At 45.3% G+C, this 19,286-nt stretch overlaps 1 protein-coding gene across 4 annotated transcripts in view; it reads right to left on the minus strand.

The window, feature by feature from the left end:
* Usp28 (ubiquitin specific peptidase 28) overlaps positions 1-19,286 on the minus strand; it is a 54,416-nt gene that overhangs the window by 2,468 nt on the left and 32,662 nt on the right. For 3 of the 4 annotated variants that reach the window (XM_052188402.1, XM_052188403.1, XM_052188404.1), the window contains 11 exons: positions 14,242-14,421; positions 12,293-12,513; positions 11,639-11,709; positions 10,110-10,338; positions 6,782-6,976; positions 6,422-6,561; positions 3,556-3,734; positions 3,367-3,445; positions 2,149-2,228; positions 1,545-1,668; positions 349-544 (listed from right to left, as the gene is read on the minus strand). In XM_052188402.1, coding sequence (XP_052044362.1) covers positions 349-544; positions 1,545-1,668; positions 2,149-2,228; positions 3,367-3,445; positions 3,556-3,734; positions 6,422-6,561; positions 6,782-6,976; positions 10,110-10,338; positions 11,639-11,709; positions 12,293-12,513; positions 14,242-14,421 — 1,694 coding nt within the window. Of the gene's footprint in view, positions 1-348; positions 545-1,544; positions 1,669-2,148; positions 2,229-3,366; positions 3,446-3,555; positions 3,735-5,109; positions 5,206-6,079; positions 6,260-6,421; positions 6,562-6,781; positions 6,977-10,109; positions 10,339-11,638; positions 11,710-12,292; positions 12,514-14,241; positions 14,422-19,286 lie in introns of all 4 variants that reach the window. The other variant, XM_052188405.1, reaches the window with a different exon arrangement.

The following is a 19,286-nucleotide window of genomic DNA, read 5'->3' on the forward strand; positions in this document are numbered from 1 at the left end:
TATAAAACCCGGTAATTTACTAGATGGGAAAATAATGGAAAACTAACACTGCTGCAGGGCACCGACTATGGTTAGGGAGCCTGGGCTTAGTTCCAAGCAGTCGGAGCTCCCAGAACTAGCTGGCTGACCCTGCCTTCAGTGGCTTCAGCTGCTGACTGAGGCAAGGAGGCGGAGAGAAGTAGAGCCCGCATTCCCGTGCTGTTTCCATGGAGCAAACAGACCCATGTATCTCACAGAAGAGGTTAGGGGGTTTTGATCCCGAAATGGCTTCAACAACCATTGATGCTAACAAATGAGATCACTGTGAGGTTTCAGATACACAGAAACGAAGCAGTGCTAATAACACACCTGCAATATCCTTCCCCAGGTAAGAGCACCAATGATTCCTCATGACCTCGATGGCATCGAGGTCATCCTTGGAGATGTCATTATTAATGATCAGGTGGATGCAGGGAATGATCAATTCATTCATTACATTAATGCCCTCTGTCACAGAATGGTCCTCATTTGTTTCAAAAAGAGAAGCAGCCTTGGCATTCAGCTCCTACAAATAAAAGACAGGGGAGAGTGGAAAAAATAAGTATCACTTCAGCATGAATCTAAGCCAACAGTCACACCAAAATCACCTAACTGGAAAAAAATAAGCATTAGTTCCTGCCCTAGATGTTCTGACATAATTAGGATGTAGGTGCTCTGGGCCCTGGGATTTTATAACTCCCGTGTTAATGCACCTAAACTTGTGACTCAATGGCCAAAATTACCAGCCAAGGTCATAGTTGACATCTGTTTCTACCCTAAATGATTCTCAATCCTCACTAGCCACTAGAACCACTCACAGCAGACAGTGAAACCCAGGTTACTCCCAGACTGGCCAGTTGTCAATGGCTGAAGGTGACTGATATCCACGAGAGTCTGATGGGAAGCCTAAACCATCCCTAGTACAGCAGCCAGAAGGAGGGTGTGAGGACACTCAAGATGACAATCTGTATCTGGTGACTTTGAGGCCAAAAGCACTGAGCTTTTAGGGGCCGCTTCTCAGCACACCAAACAGGTTTACCACACCTAGAATTGACCCAGCAACCAAAGAATTCCCAAAAAATAAGGATGTTGCAAAGATAATCCCACAGATGTCTGGGGGAAATGAATATATAAGGACAACCTGCAAGCAAACCATGTCTTGAGAATCTCACGAAGAGGCAGCATGCTCTGCACTCCTGACAGACTGGCAGCATTGCACTGGAGGTACAGCAGCAGGGCAATAGAATAACTCTTATACTCTAGCCTAGTGTAAGACTGGAAACTGCCCTCTGCTAGGCAGCCCTGGGAAACATCCCGTTCTTCCCACATTCATGTGGCTGTGTGCAACCACCTCATCCTTGTGTTGTGGGGTGGGGGCACTATGCTGAAAGCTTTAATGCAGGCGCACGAGAAGGGCATAGCTGGCTCAACGTATCAAGGGTTGGAGAAGAATGATATGCCAAGTACACAAGAGAGGAGAGGCAGGGAGGGAGGACGAGAGTTAACGTTTTGTAAGTGGTACAGACCAGAAGGCATTTTCTGCGGTACAGAGCAATCACAGACTCCTTCACACCCCTGCGGGGCCCCTTCAGCAGCAGGCCAGCGTTGCTCTGGTATGCATACACCAGGTAGGACAATGCTTCCTGGTACCTGAGGAAGTGGGAGACAATCCACAGACTGAGTTCTCGTTGACAAAATCTAGGGCTCAGCTCTCACTTTTCTATAATGAGAATCTATTTACCTACAATACAATGTACTGGGAAAACATGGGAGCCAAAAAACCATAGCCAGTCTCAGCTTTTTTGCACATGGAGCAAGTAAGGGAAGGCAAATTTTTGGAGCTCAGGTTTTCTCTCTCAAACAAAGGAAGAGCCTGGCTCTTCACTAGAGCCACTTTCTGGTCACTAAGGGAGCCCACCATAACATCTCCTCACTGATAAACCCACGGTTACCTGAAGGACAGGGAAAAAAAATCATAATGTGTAAAACAGGATGAAGCTCAGGGGTGAGGGATGGGTGGGCACAGTGTAGTAACAAAGAAGGGGAGTCATGGCAGTGACAGAGTTCTGAGTATCCCCAAGTCAGTGCTCTGACTATCAATACTACGTGAAGGAAAAAGGACCAACATACTTTCCTTTTTGGAAGAGTTCCAGGCCTGTCAGAAGGTACACAGACACCTTTCGGAACAGACTATAGTCTTCATGCCACCTCTGGAAGGGAAGGACCACTATTAGTGACTTGATATCAGTAAACCAGTGCCTGCTTCACTTCTGGTGCTATACACTCAGTGCAACCACGGACTCAAAACACATGGTCAAGTATAAACACACACAAAATTTTTGGGTAAAAAAACAAACACCAAAACCAAAAACCAAACAAACAAAAAGGCTTAAATGGAGGTGACGCCTGTAAGCCCAGCCCTGAGGAGGTAGAAGTAGGAGGACCAGGGAAGGCCAGAGTCATACTCAACACGACAAACAGGAGGCCAGCCCCGCCTGGAGTGTAATGTTTCTTACTCCCCTGACCTAACCTGATGAGTGCTTGAGTTTATAAACTGTCCTAATTCCAACACAACTTGTCTAAGTCCTCCGGATGTGCATGAACGACAGGCACAGGCAGCCTTGGGGAAGAAGGAAGTACAAGCTAAACAGACAACTGTAGCTCCCGAGCTAAACAGCACAACTCCCCCACGGTGTGCTTTTATCACAGAAGTTTGCTCTTTTAATTTTATCTGTAGTCCCACATATTTTAATGCACACTAGAAAACGATGCCATTACACAACCACGCACAAACATTGCCTAGGACAAGACTCAGAAGGGCCTTTAGGAAACATAGACATAGGCTAATCAAGCCTGAAAACCAGGCCTGTGCTTCTGACCCTAAGACAGGATTTTTATTCATTTTCCCTTTTTAAAAAAAAAAAAAAAACAACTTTATTTTATGTAAATGACGAGTACACTGTGGCTGTCTTCAGACACCAGAAGAGGGCATCAGATCCCATTACAGATGGTTGTGAGCCACCATGTGGTTGCATGGAATTGAACTCAGGCCCTCTGGAAGATATGTCAGTGCTCTTAACCACTGAGCCATCTCTCCAGCCCCATTTTCCCCCCTTTCAATCTGTATCCCAGGCTGTCCTGGAACTCAGAGATACACTACCTGTGTCTCCAGAGTGCTGGGGTTAAGGGTGTAGGCCACCACACCCAGTTTTTTTTTTCCCTTCTCCTTTCAAATTCATAGGGAACTAGTGAAACTGGTTAACATAAAACCTCATTTTACCTTGACTATTATTTGTCTCAGAAGTAAGGTTCTAGGAGGAATAAAAACAAGCAGAGCCATGCACTTACCTTATACTCTTCCATGTTCATGTCATCTGGACCAATCTCCATCAGTTTGGCCTGAGCCACCTTCATAATACTGATAGATCTGTGTGGGACAGAGTTCAGAAAGCAATGGCAGGGTGCAGGGCAGCACCTCCGAATTGGAGGAAGTTGGTGAGGGACACCCCATGCAGGAACAGGCTGGCACATTCTCACCTCTCGTCATAGCTAAGGTTCCGATCGGCAAACTGTTCCAGAAGGGTCCGTTCTACTACCCTCTTGGGTGCTTCATTTTGGAAGAAGTAGACAAGAACGTGCTGGAGGCGAGGGTCGCTGTGAGAGGTGGGTGTCTCTTTGGCAAGCTGATAGAGCCTTGAGTACTCCTCATGAAATGCCTGTTAAAGACAGGATTGAGGGGTGGGAAAGGGAACACCGAGGACATATACAGAAATTGATGAGAAATACCAGAGGGCCTCTCATTAATTCACGCTAGGCTAAGGAATGCTAGTCAAGAAATTACAAAGCAACTATGAGATGTGAATTGTTGGCTTATCAGAACTCCCTCAAATCCTGGCACTAAAGACATACTATATTCAAAAAAATAAACTCATTTTCCTCATCATGTTGTTTATTTTTGTGGAGACAGGTCTCAATTCTGTAGTCCAGGCTGCCCTAGACCTCATTACATAAACTAGGTTGGCCTCTAACTTGTGGCCATCCTCTTGGTTCTTCTGCCAAAGTGCTAGGATTACAGGAAAGTGCTGGCATGCCCACCTTTCATCAAGTTCTTCAAAACACAAGGACTTAGTTTAAATTGTTTAAAAATCTACCCAAATGTAATCTTGTTCAAACATCTTAAATGTCAAATACCTCAAATAGTATGCCTTTTAAAAGGAAGGATCCCAAGTTACAAAGTCAGTCTCAAGTCTGTGTCACCAATGAACATCGAACAACCTTATCATCCCTGTGGACCAGATGCTCACTGCTGGGCCACTGCTGGGCAAAGACGAGCCATCAGCTTGTGGGACAGCAAGGACCTTGTCGTTTCATTTCAACACAGGATACTGTGTATCTGTGTGCCAGGGTGCACATGTGTGGAGACCAGAGTGCAATCTGGAGTACCTCTTACTCTTCAAATTCTATCTAATATACATTTGGGGGGGGGGGAGGTGTAGAGTTGGATGTGGGGTTGAAACAGGGTCTCACTGTGTAATGCTGGCTGGCCTGAAACTCACTATGTAGACAAGTGAGTCTTGAACCTCACTTGAACCCACCTGCTTGTCTCCTCAACACTGGTATTGAAGGTGTGTGCCACTATACCATTATACTTTTTTGGGACAAGGTCTCTCACCAAGTAGGCTGTATTGGTTGGCCAGCAAGCCTCAGGGATCCTATCTCTGCCTCTCCAGCACTGGGAAAACAGACATGTACTGTACCATGTTACGTGTATACACGTATGGGCAGGGTGTTTATGTCTAGTAGTCACAGAAGACAGGAGAGTGCCAGATCGGCTGAAACCAGAATGACAGCAGTGCGCGGTCCAGGGTTGGGGACTGGGAACCACACAGGGTTTTCCACAAGAACAGTATATACTGGGACATCTTCCTGGTTCTGTGGAAAATTTTGTTTTTTAAAATGTAGATTCTGGCGATCACATATTTATCCTTTCGATTGAGCAATCACCCAGCACAAGCAATTTTAACACAATTTCCCACAGTCTTACAGAAATATCCCTGAGTTATAAGGATTAAAATTTTAAAACAAGAGTACCTTAATAAGCCCTGCTTCAGACCCATCTCGGTCAAAGGTCTGGCGTGCTTTAGCTATGGCCAGGATGACCCCTTGCATGGCAGGGCTCAGCATCACCTACCACAGAGGGCACAAAACAGAGAGAAAAAGGAGAGCAGACAGGTTCAAAAGGAAACAGTATGAAGAGAGCGAGCAGAGTGCCGAGGAGAAGCCAAGCACTGTATCCTGGGCGGGCACAGGCTGCAGGCAAGTCTCACAGCCCTACTCCAGATGCATGCTGAGCCTCGGCTATCCTTGTAATGATGCCCATGACAAGTCATTCCTCTATGTGTACATTCTAAGTCTATGAGATGAACAAAGATGTCCAAGAATACTTCTGATGGGGCACTGCTGAAGCTTAAGTGGTCAGCGCTCCACTAGAATGAAGGTATGAAGGGACAGATTAGGTAACTGCAAACTTTCAATTAAAAAACACATATACCCACAGCAAAAAGCAGAAACCTGAGAGACAGGATTAAAGATTATTTATGTGCAGTGCAACTGAAAAGGAGACAGACCACGAGGAACAGCTGCTTGCTCAACTTCAGAATTAAAAGCAAAACCAACTTTAATCCACATGTGTTTTATGATTTTCCACTTAAGCAAATGGAAAAAGTCTACTTGTAAGACAAAATAATGGACTGCCACCAAAACCAAACACTGCCTCAAAGGTAAATGTATTTTTGTTCACAATACCAAACGGAGTTAATCCTTTGCCTAGGCCACCCAGACTTTGTAGCAGTCCCTGCTCAACACAAGCTGGGTGTGCACATGCACACACGCATGCCAAAAGTGCACAGCAGCAATGGTCACCCGTGCCTTTTCATAAAGGGCAACTAAGGTCAGAAGCAGACAGGCCTCCATGGCTGTTGCTTGACTCAGTGAGAAAACACGAGCTTGTGACACACCTTTTGAGAAACAACACACAGCTACCCTGCACTCGCCTCTGTACCTCCTCATCATAGCCATCTGCATCAGATCTAACGAGAATCCTTCCCACACTGGGAATCTCCACTTCAGAGACCTCAGAGTTAGGTGGGGCAGCAGCCTCTGTGTCTCTGGCCTCTGCAGCCTGCTCTGACTGCTCTGCAAGGTTTGTTTCCTGGGGCTTCTCAGGTTCAGCTTCCTTATGCTGTAGCAGCAGAATGGAGGGATAGAGTTAAGAACAATGGGGAAAACCAGAAGAAATAAAGAGGGCTGGTTGAATTCAGCAGAGATAGAGAACAGAAAGGACAGAAAGCTGGTGTCAAAAACCAGACCATCTCTCAAAGGAGGGCCACTCAGTCAGTCTCACCTCACTCAAGGCTGCTTCTACACCACTCTTCTCGTAGGCATGAGCTGTGTTTGCAATAGCCTGGGCAGTCTGCTCCTTTGCAATCACGGCGTGCTCAGAAGACAAGCACCGAATCCCATGAGAGGATGCTGCTGCAGACTCTAACAAAAATAAAATAGAATAAATCACAGAAGTGTCACATCTGGTGACCAGCAAGCAGGAGGGACACACATTTCAAGAAATAGTTCCAGCACACCTCTTTCAAAGCCCATGTAAATGCCCCTAGAAATTCTGACAAGAAACAGCTACTCTGCCAGGCAGTGGAGGCACACCTTTAATCCCAGCACTTGGGAGGCAGAAGCACGTGGATCTCTCTGATACCTTGTGATGTGGAGAAATCCTGTGAGGAAGAGTTCGGGGAGGACTCCATCTGCGGGATCTTACAGGACTGTTCTTCCTCCCATTCCTCTACCTCTTGCTCAAACCTCCAGTTATCTTCCTGAATGTACTGCCTAAGTTCCACAGACAGGGCTTCCACTTCTCCCGCAGTCTGATCAGATTCATTCGGAGCTGCCTCTGAGGGAAAATAGTTAAAACCGAGAATGGTGAACCTGTCACAGAGGAAGGGCAGCACATCCCAGCTTCACTCTGGCCCCTAACAGACATACACACTGACACATACTCACATACACACGGAATCCAATCGGAAACCCTGACAGCATGAGGCGAGCTGGCACAGCACATCAGGAACCATAGCAGACATCAGCAGGCCGGTTCTTGTATCTACTGGGGCTACAGAGACGGCTCTGCAGCTAACAGCACTGGCTTCTCTTGCATATGACCCAGCTCTGGTTCACAGCACCAACATGGTAGCTCATAACTGTCCATACCTGCCAGTTCCAGGAGCTCTGATACATTAGGCATGTATGTGGTACATGTGCGTATGTTGACTGAACCCCCCCAACCTTAGAATAGCTGTAGCCACTTGTTCCATGCCTGCCAGCTATTTCATATTGTTGCTGTACCATGCCTACCGGCTGTGTCATGGACACAGAAGAAGAACTTGACTCAGAGCAGGGTCATGCTGATCACATCCCTGTTATTATGTTCCATATGAGGTTTGTTAATCATCCAGAAAGTTTTAGGTAGGACCCATCATATTAAAGGTCAATTTGAACTGGTATATCTAAAGTAGCTTGAGGGCTGGAGAGATGACTCAGCGGTTAAGAGCACTGACTGCTCTTCCAAAGGTCCTGAGTTCAAATCCCAGCAACCACATGGTGGCTCACAGCCATCTGCAATGGGATCTGATGCCCACACTCTTCTGGTGTGTATCTGAGGACAGCTACAGTGTACTTATATAACAATAAATAAACCTTTGGGCTGGAGCGAGCGGGGCCAGAGCTAGCAGAGGTCCTGAACTAAATTCCTAGCAACCACATGATGGCTCACAAGCATCTGTACAGCTACAGTGTACTCACATACATTAAATAAATAATTTTCAAGTAGCCCGATTTGGAGCCAACCTGCATTTCCCGCACCTGTGTATGAGCTCACTGTTTGCATTGCTTTTATGGTTTTTTTTTTTTCCTTTACTAGCCAGCCCTGAGAAATGTTCATAATCATGGCTCAGCCCCTGAATTCTGAGCGAATTCTGAGCTATGGCGCTAATCAATCAGTCTTGGGGTGTGCATTCAATAAACCACCATCTGAGCTCATATGGTTTGTGGGGCAACTCCTGGATCCTAACACATACATGCAGCCAAATATTCATCAGCATAAAATAAAAATAAACCCTTAAAAATTAGCACCTGTTGGCTGACTGAAGGAAAACACACTAGGTCAATGACTTAATCATGGTCAGTCACTGGATGCAGCCAGTGTTTCTTTTAAAACCCGACCATCAAGATAACAGAAGAAAATGGAGAGCTCAGTACTTCAGAATGCCTGTTGCTCTTATGGAAGAACCCAAGCTCAACTCCCAGCACCCATGGACGGTGGCTTGTGGTGGGACTATAACACTAGCTCCAGGACATCTTACATCTTATGTCCTTTGTAGGTATCTGCATGCACATGTGCACAAACACATAAATACAGGCACATATACAGATTTTTTTTTTTTAAAAAGGGAAAAGAAAATTTAAAGTAATAGTCTTATCAATGTAACTATTACATCTATGAGTGGTAAGAATGTCCCAGCTGGGCATGGTAGCACACAGCTATAACATCAGTACAGGGAAGGGGAATGGAAGGGGAAGGGGAAGGAGAAGGGGAGGGGAGGGGAAGGGGAGGGAAGGGAAGGGGAAGGAAAGGGGAAGGAAAGGGATGAAGTCAAGGGAAGGGAAAGGGAAGGAGAAGGGGAGGGGAAGAGAAGGGAGGGGAAGGGGAAGGAAAAGGGAAGGAGAAGGGGAGGGGAAGAGAAGGGAGGGGAAGGGGAAGGAAAAGGGAAGGAGAAGGGGAAAGGAGGGGAGGGAGGGGAAGAGAAAGGAGAAGGGGAAGAGGAGAAGGGGTGGGGAGAGAGGGGAAGGGAAGGGAAAGGGGAGGGAGGGAAAGGAGAAAGGAAAGGGGAGGGAGGGGAAGGAGAGGGAAGGGAAGAGGAAGAGGAAGGGGAGGGGAGAGGGAAAGGAATGGAAGGGAAGGGGAGGGGAGGGGAGGGGAGGGAAGAGGCCAAATACTTTATTTCCTGAAATTCCACACAATTATTGTGTTGTCAGAAACCAAGGTGAATTACTGGGTAAATGGTGCATAATCAAGTCATTAAGTACTTTGGCTCAGAGGTTAAGAGTACTGGTTGCTCTTCTAGAGGTCCGGAGTTCAATTCCCAGCAACCACATGGTGGCTCACAACCATCTGTAATGAGATCTTCTGGTCTGCAGGCATACATGCAGGCAGAATGCTGTATACATGGTAAATAAAAAAGAAAACAAGGGCTAAAGAGATGGCTCAGTGGTTAAGAGCACTGACTGCTTTTCCAGAGGTCCTGAGTTCAATTTCCAGCAACCACATGATGACTCACAACCATCTGTAATGGGATCTGGTGCCCTTTTCTGTTGTGTCTGAAGATGGCTACAGTGTGCTCATATACATAAATCTTTAAAAATAAAAAAAGAAAGAAAGAAAGAAAAAATTGCAAAAATATGAAGGACACATTAAATTCTATTTTTAACCATGTCATCAAAACCAACAAAACAAACAAACAAAACCCACAAAGCCCTTTTTAGCTGCCTTTTCGTGAAGCAGCAAAAGTCTACTTGCTTCTTTTGAGTCAGGGTCTTAAGTAGCCTGGGCTGGCCTTGAACATGTGATCCTGTCACCTGTTCCTGGGTCTAGGATTGCAGGCATGCACATCCACACCTGGTCTACAAGGTGCTGGGAGTCAAACCATGGCTTCTTGCACACCAGGCAAGCACTCTACAAACAAATCTTAATCCCAGCTCTCCATGTACTTGGTAAAAATGAGCAATCCAGGCAATAACAAGGAACTCCCAACAACCACGGGCTAGGTTTATAACCTCCACAGTTAGTATCTGACTTTACACCATAAATAGAGGATCCTTGTTTTCTGACCATTTGAGGTATTTTCTCTTTCATTCTCTTACAGTTTTTATGTTTTAAGAACATTTTATGCAGTGATAAATTGTAGTTTACAAATTGCTCTCCTCCCAGGGACTAGATCCCCCAAATGCTTTCCTCTAGTCAGCGAGTTTACCTGCATTGAAGTGGGGCAACTTGTCATTGATATACATCAAGCAATACGCGCTGACATTTCTCAGGCCCCCATAAGAATCCCTTTCAAGTTCCTCCCAGGAAGACTCAGTAACAGAGATGTCGTTGTATTTGAGCCAGATCTGTCGGGGCTGGTTGTAGATGTACGCCCAGTAGTGTCCTGCACTAGCTTGTCCTTCGTGAACAAGAACTGCATGTAAGCGATAAGGCACCTGCAAATCACAAAGGAGGGCTCTGAGACTGGGCACGGAGATCGGATGGTATCTGTGCACTACAATCCTGAACATTCCCAACTAGCAGATAAAAGGGAACGCCCATACAAACACAAAACAACAGCTACAGTAGGCATTGCCAGCTCAGGACAGACCACTGAAAACACAAGCTTGGAAGCCATCAAGGGTCCAATCGGAGGGCCCTTAGAATAAGAGTCACCAAGCCTTGCTGGAGGCTCTTCAGCCCTACATTCTGGTCAGTACCTATCGTCCTTTCACGCAGGGCAGATGTCTTTGAAGCAGCACCAGAGAGAAGAGGGAAAGCCAAGCGTCATATGACCTGTTCCTATTCCACCACAGGCATGCTCACTGCCCTGCAGGCAGCAGAGCTGGGTTCTGGAGGTTACTCGGCCATGAGCCCTTCACAGCGCAGCCTCTGCTCAGCCCTGTCCAAGGCCCTGAACTAAGTACAAATGAGTGTGGACAGCAAGGGTTTCCGTTCTGACTGGCTCCCTTCTGGAATCTCCAGTTACTAGAGGAATCAAGCCTGAGGACACTAATGGAGCCCCTCACAGGCCCGAGAAGTGGGGAACTAATCTCCAGTCGGTCTCCCCACTGCACCGCTTCAATTGTCACTTGGATGATGCAGGACACGGATCAGACCGTGAACCCCAAAACTGTGTTATTTACTGGAAAAACCTGGGTGCTTTCTCTGACGCTCTGAGCAAGCAGGCTCTCACCCTAGCATCTGGCTCCTGAGTCTTTATTGGTAAAATCAAAAATTGAGATTTTGTTAACACCACCATTAGAGAAGAACTTTTTATTAAAATTTAACAGCAAATTTGTTTTTAAGATTTGTCCTAAAATTATGTATTATCACATGCATGTGCGTATTATTAACGTGAGAGTTCAGGTGCCCATAGTGAGTGAGAGATATCTAATCTCCCTAGAATTAAAGTTATAGGTGTTTCTGGAAACTGAGTTTCTGGAAAAGGTGTTTTGGATCCTCTGCGAAACAGCATACATTCTTAGCTGCTGAGCCATCTCTCCAGCTCCTAACAGCAAATATGTCTCTATTGTATGAAAAAACACATGGCAAAATAAAATAAAAAATAAAAAAATAAATGAATAAAAATTTTAAAAAGGACGATTAAGTTTTCAATGTAAGCAGAAGACACTCTGAATTCTTCAACTGGATGTAAGGGTACATTTCTATCCTAGTGAGAAATCCGTGCCGCTCTTGTGGTATTATGCCCTCTGCCATTAGGACCAGCCCACTTCCCTTCACCTTTAATTCTACCTGACGAAGAAGAGGATCACAGTACATCTGCTCGATAGCCTGCGTGGTGCTCGAGATACAATTCTTTAAGTCTGTTAAGGAGAAAAGCCTCGTTAGGTTAGCATGTCTGTGCCGGGTCCTGCCAAACACACACACACACACACACACACACACACACACACACACACACACACAGCACTGCTTCTCTGTCCCCACACTGTCGTGACTTCTACTTCCCACTGGAGCACAAAGCTGCGCTGCTGCTGAAGTGAGATGTGCTTCAGGTTATAGGGGCTTAAATTCAATGTAATTATACTGGGGTCTCTAACAAATTATTCTTATAAATCTGCACTGGAATTTCTTAAAGCAATTGTCTTGATCTAGGAAAAAAGCTCCCATGCACTGCTGCTGCGAGCGTCATGGGAGGAGAAAGCTGGGTGTGATGGCCGAACACATGCTCAGCTGGTCTGAGGGCATCAGGCCAAGCAAGAATGGAGGATGAGTACTATTGTTTAGAAAGCATTCATTCTGCTAAGATAAGGCAGGAACTGCAGAAGTCACAGTCGCCAGGACTGATTTGCAGCAATGAGGGAACAAGTACCCAGAGTGCCTGGCTTCCAAAGAGCCAAACAGACAGGAAAAACAGAGTAGCTAACAAATTTTCAGAGCACCAACCTTGTATATCCTGTTCAATTTCACTCCGCCACCTCTGAAGACAGGTCTTAACGAAATTCATCTCCTCATCTGTGACTGTCCGAGGAGCTGGGGGTGCAGGCATTTCCAGAGAAGAGTGAGGAGAGGTAAATGGCCCATTCGTTACCTCAGAGTTAGGCAGAGCATCTTCCGGAGAGGAAAAGGTACTTTCAGCATCCTGAGGGCAGCTTTTGGGACTTGAACTAGAGAAGACAAAAGATGGCACTCATTTTCTAATATCTAGAAAGCTGGGGTGGGCATGGTGGCAGAAAATGGTCATCTTATCCTTTGGGAGGTTAACACAAGACTGTTGTGACTTTGCCACCCTGGGATAGCTAAGGGCCTATCTCAAAAAAAGAAAAATGCAACTTGACCCAAACTAATATACTTCAGAAAACCAGTTGCTTTATGAAAAGGTACAGTTAAGATATGATCCCTAGCAACAGCGAGGCTGAGGTAGAAAGAACTGAATTGTAAAGCCAACATAAGCTACATAGTGAGGCCTTATCAAAAATCTACAAATAGAATAAAAGCAAACTTTTTCTTGTAATGATCCTTTCATTTCCTGCAGTCTGGCTATGAAGGTAATGTGGTACTATCCTCATTTGATGAGCTACTAGCTTAGCATTGAGCAGAACTTACCTGGCATAGTGGTTCATGCCTAAAACCCTGGCACCCAAGAAATGAAATGGAGGCAGGGAAGCCTCAAACTCAGTGGTTCTCAACCTTCCTAGTGCTGCAACCCTTTAACATAGTTCCTCATGTTGCGGTAACCCCCCCAACCATAAAATTACTTTCATTGCTACTGTATAACTGTAGTTTTGCTACTCACAATGTAAATATCTGTGTTCTCTGATGGCCTGAGGCCATCCCCGTGAAAGGGAGATGAAACCCCCCCAAAAGGGGTTATAACCCACAGTTTGAACTTCTTAAACCCAGGGCTTCTAAGGACTTTGAAGTAAGATCCTGTCTCAAAACAGCAGGAGAAAAACAAAAAACACTAAAGCACTATGCTGCTCAGATGACATAGCACTTGCTTAGCTAACATGAGACACTGGGCTGATTCCCTACATCAAATAAGCCAGGCATGATACACAAGAGGAAGGAGAAATAAATGCAAATTTATCTCTAATACCACTAAAAAAGCTGCCTGCAGTGGGTGCTAGAAACCGAACTATGGTGCTCTGCAAAGCAGCACATATACTTAATGGCTGGGCCATCTCTTTAGCCTCTGGGTTTTTTGTTTTGTTTTGAAGACAAGGTCTCCCTGTGTACCTCTGACTATCCTGGAACTTGTCCTGTAGGCTTCAAACTCAGACTCAGCCTGCCTCTGCCTCCCAACTGGTGAGATTCAAGGTGCGTACCACCACAGTCCATCTAACAACGGGTTTTTAACATAAGATTTTCTCTCTGTGAGAGACAAATGTGTCTTAGTAATTTTATTAGCCAAAGACACACACATCGTGGCGCATGACCCAAGCTGACCCTGCTGGCTCCTTCAAGCTATAAAGACTGCTGGCTAAATAGGCAGTCAGAGGATTCTTCCATGTGGCCTCGCTGTGTGTTCACAAGCCTGGCTCCTGTAGGCTTGTCCTCAGAATTCTGGCCAGTTTCCCCTTGCATAACTCTGCCCGTAAGTTTTTTCCTTGCCATGCCTCCCTCACAGCAGCTGAAGTACAGCCTGGGAAGCCTGGAGGACAGCAGGCTCTGACAAAGCCCTTCCAAGGCAGTGTCACAGCAGCCCTCAAGTCTGACCCACACAGCAGACACTGAGAAGCCCCTGGAAGAAGCACACTGCAAGGACTTGGGACAGTGCCAGGAGGGGAGGGGACAAACCCAGTCTGAGAGGTCCTCAGCAGGTGGCAGGATGGGAAATGAGTCAAATAAGAATGGGAAACAATACAAACCATTTAAGAAGTCTGCTTCATTACCTTTCCTTGGCTGTGAGGTCAGACATCGGGCAGTGCACCGAGGGAAGTGGTAATGTCATGTGCTCAGCACTTCTAGACAGACAGCTTTCAGAGGCGGGTTTTGTACTGGCAAATTCAATAACGTATTTCAACATGTCGGGGAGTGGGAACCGAGATGGGCCCGAGCCGTACTTCACATACCTAAGAGGCAAAGACACTGGAACACTACTGCCCAAGTCTGCCATGCATTGTAATAACTGCTGACAAAGATTTACCATGCAGTGCTGCTAATACCCAGCTATAATCCTAGCAGCTCAGGAGGCTGAAGTAGAAGGATCACAAAAAGTTTGAGACTTGCCTGGATTATAAAGTAAGTACGGGGTAAGCTAGTGACAGCCTGTCTCACTATAACAACAAAACCCCATATTATTCCTAAAGGCATATATCATTTAATTGGCTACTCAATCTACAGGGTTAAAAACTAAAAAAGGCTTTAGCCATGAAAGCCACCAGCAGATGCCTTGCACGCAGAGAATGGGATAGTTTCGGACAGCTCCAGGTCTGCTCTCCTGTTCAGCCCAGTCAGGCTCTGCTACAAACCTAAGTTCTTCCTTAAAGGATAATGTTCCAAACTAACTGAAAAACAATCTGACCATTAGTTCTCACAGCATTTTCTTTGTCCTTTCTAAACCAACTGCCTCATAACTGAGAGAGAGAAATCCAGTAATAAACATTAACCCATGCCTTCGATCCCAGCACTTTGGAGACAGAGGAACTCTGATTTCTATGAGTTCAAAGCCAGCCCAGTATATGGAGTAAGTTCCAGGGCAGCCAAAGCTGTCTCCAAAACCCAAACCCAAACCAACCAACCAACCAAGCCCCCCAAAACCAAAAGCCACCACCACCACCACCACCACCACCACCACCACCACCACCACCACCACCAGCAGCAACAACAAAAAAAAAAACAGAAAGAAATTAGACATTAGTAAAAGTCAGAGCCAAAGAAAACCAGCAATCTTCCTGTTACAGGGTCTTACACACTCTATTTTTTTTTAATTAGTTAATTTAGTTTATGTATGAGTACACTCTAGCTGTCTTCAAACACACCAGAAGTGGGCATCAGATCTCATTATAGATGGTTGTGACCCACCAAGTGGTTGCTAGGAATTGAACTCAGGACCTACAGAAGAGCAGCAGTCAGTGCTCTTAACCACACCATCTCTCCAGCCCTTATATACTCCATTATTCATGAATGTGATCAATTGCATAGGCAAGTCAGTCATAAATTATTCAAGATTTCTCTGGTAAGAGTAATATTCTCAAATATGTAACTGAAATAATAGAGCACTTTTACAGTTATTTAAGATATATTTTATGTGTATGGATAGTTTGCCTGCAAGTATATCTGCCTGGCGCCCTGGGTGGCCATAAAAAGGTACAGGATCCATGATAACTGGAGTTACAAACTGTCATAAGCTGCTATGTGGATCCTGGGAACTGACCTGGATCCTCTGCAAGTGTTACCTACTGAGCCATCTCTCCGACTGTATGTGTTCCCTTGCACTGTGTGCTCACATGCCTGCATGCTATCAGATTCTCTGAGTCCAGAAGAGGTCACCAGATTCCTGGAAGCTTGATTACAGGTAGTGTGGCCATGATGGGAGTGTCAGGAACGGAATAAACTCTTTTGCGAGCACAGTGTATGCTTTTCACCTCTGAGCCATCTCCAGCTTCTAAACAAACTATTTTCATGACACTTACTATCTGCCATTACCAGCACATTACTTTAAAGTCACTATGGAGCTGTGGGCAGGACAGGAAATCGGGGTCATCTTCTGATCCTGCGTGAGGACACCCTGGATAGAGCAGACGCCACCTCAACAACAAGAGCAGTTACCAGCCGGGCGGTGGTGGCGCACGCCTGTAATCCCAGCACTCTGGGAGGCAGAGGCAGGTGGATTTCTGAGTTCGAGGCCAGCCTGGTCTACAGAGTGAATTCCAGGACAGCCAGGACTACACAGGGAAACCCTGTCTTGACAAAAACCAAATCCAAAAAACCAAAAACCAAAAACCAAAAAAAAAAAAAAAAAAAAAAAAAAAAAGAGCAGTTACTGTGGTTAGTTAAATGAGCAGCGCATGGTTGCAAACATCTATAATTCTTCCATCACTTGAGAGGCAGAGGCAGGTAAATCATTATGACTTTAACACCAGCCTGGTCCACAAAGCAAATTCAGACCAACCAAGGCTTGCTTACACAGTGAGATCTTCTCAAAAAACCCAAACCAACAAACAAAAGAAGAAAATGAAAATGAGCACTTTAACTCAGCATCAGACCCACCACACAGGACGGAGAGCAAAGGTGGCCTTAGCCAAGGCTTGCCTACCACGTACTCTGTCCCTCAGGGTCACTAACATAGAACTGGCTTGTGCCTGCTGGAGTGAAGAACCCGGGCCAGTGGTTCAATCCCTGGCACACCCATGGCAGTGCTCTTCTGCCGAGCTTATCACACGCTACTCACTGCACTGCCCAGCCTGTACCTCCTCCCAGGCTTGTTCCATTTTAATACTTTAATAAAACCCCAAATAAGTTTTTCTCCTCTAAGAAACTTGTGGTTATTGTAACAATCACAATGCAGCACCTGTTTTGACTACTAGGACTGAGGCAGGGGATGGGACTGGAAGGGATACAGTCCGAGAGTAAAGCATTTGCCTACCAAGCTCAAGGTGTTCAAGTCTTAGCACGGGATAAAAACAAAAAACACAGAAAAGGCAGTTTCAAAACTGTCTATCACATACAGAAGAAACCTCCCTTTCAATATCTTACATGGTTACTTCTATAGAAGAAATAATAAGCATTTTGGTTTTTTATTTTCTGAGACAAGATCAAGTTGGCCTGGACCTCTCAATCTTCCCGTCCCTGGTTCCCAAGTCCTGAGCGTATAGGTATGCCCCATCATACCCCACCCTTTTGTTTTTCTGAGGCAGAGTTTAAGCTGTACTCAGACTAGCCTGACCTGGACTACAGAGCCCAGACCAGTCTCCAAAATCACTCAGTTCTCTTGCCATGGCCTCCCAAATACTGAGATTATTGGCCACGAAGTCTATTTTTAGACTTAAAAGTGATGTATGCATGTGTTAAAAAAAGAATTCAAATATAAAGTTGTATTTAAAAAAAAGAAACATGAAAGTTACCTACCCCAACTTCTGTATCTCACAGAATGTTTATAAGTTCTTGGATATTTTCCCTGGAGTATGTCATATATATACATACAAAGTTTGAATAGGTTAAGAAAATCCACTCATTTATTTTTATGTGCATGAGTGTTTTGCCTGCATATTTGTATGTGTATCCCATGTGTGCAGGAACCTTTAGAAGTCAGAGAAGGCATCAGATTTCTTCAAAGTGGCCATAGGTAGGTGTGAGCTGTCACACGGATGCTAGGAGTCAACCAGGTCTTTCTTCTGCGGGAACAGGGAATAGTAAAGATGCTCGTTGCTGAGCATTAAGCCACTTTCTCTAGTCTTTAATTCGTATCTAGGAAGTTAAATTTGGCCAGTAAGGTGACTTAATGGAGAAAGGTGTCTGCTGCCAAGCCTGATGCTCTCTCGAGTTTGGTTTCTAGGACCCACGTGGCTGATGGAGAGAAACAACTTTAGAAAGCATCCTCTGACCTCCATATACTCACACATGTACACATAAAATAGTAAATAAATAAATAAATAACAACAACAACAACAAAAAGGCAAAATTATAACCAGTTGGTTTTAAGACCAGAGTGGGGGCTCAGTAGTTAAGAGCATACTTCCCTACAGAAGGCCCTAGCTCCACTCCAAGCGGTGTGGATAGACTCAGTCTATAACTCTAGATCCAGGGTATCTGACAGTCCCTTCTGGCCTCCAGAGGTACTAGCACTCCCAGATGCACATAGTCACACACAGACACAATATACACATAATTAAAAATAAATCTTTAAAAAAGCAATAGTAATATTACACTAAGGAAAGTACTTCCTAAGTCTCAATGATTCTTGGTTGAAGTTCCCTAAAAATAACTGGGCCATGACATGGCACAGCAGATTAAGGCGCTTGTCACCAAGCCTAAGAATCCACACAAAGAAAGAGAAAACTGATTCTGTAGGTTGTCACCTGACCATCAAAAATGCAGCAGCACACGTTCATTCCCTCTGTCTCTCCCTCCCCCTCTCTCACTCTCTTACCCAACACCTACACACAGCAAATAATGTTAAATATTAATATTGGATCTGGGTAGAGCTTGCATCCCTTGGAGAAATTAACGACCTGGGACTGGTGAGCTAGGAGAGAGAATGTAATAGGTGAAGCAGTTAAGAGCATCAACTGCGGGAGCTGGAGAGATGGCTCAGTGGGTAAGAGCACTGACTGCTCTTCCAGAGGATCCTGGTTCCATTCCCAGCACCCATGTGGCAGCTCCACTACTTTCTGTAACTCCAGTTACAGAAGCTCTGATATTTACCCAGATAGACAGACAGACAGACAGACAGACACACACACATACACACACACACACACACAGAGAGAGGGGGGGGGCAGAAAGAACACTTCCAAAAATGCACAGGGAATAAAAAAAAAAAAAGTATATGAAAAAAGAAAGAAGCCACCAACAGTGTATGGATTTCCTTTGTAAATGCTAAACCGACAGATCTATCTAGACTACAGATCTGTTTTAAAATAGAGCGTGCCAGAAGAACTTGGTACACACAAGGAGCTAGAGCTCCTGTACTCAGTCAGCATCACCCCATCTCAACATTTCACAAGCCCATTTCCCCAAGTGAAGCAGCGAGGCTTGGAGGCCATTCAATGCAAGTCCAACCCTTGGGGAGGTGGAGGCAGGAGAATCAGAAGTTCAAGGTCATCCTCTTTGAGTTTAGGCTACAGAAAACTCTGTCTCAACAAAACCAGAGAGGACAACTGACCGACACAGAACTGCTTCTCACAGTCATTTAGTCAGAGAGCAGGAGGACAGGGAAGACAGACTGCCAATCAGTCACAGTAAGCTCAGGATGCACAGATGCTAGCTGGCCTTG

This window comes from Apodemus sylvaticus, chromosome 7 (assembly GCF_947179515.1).
Source record: "Apodemus sylvaticus chromosome 7, mApoSyl1.1, whole genome shotgun sequence".
Classification (NCBI taxonomy): Eukaryota; Metazoa; Chordata; class Mammalia; order Rodentia; family Muridae; genus Apodemus; species Apodemus sylvaticus.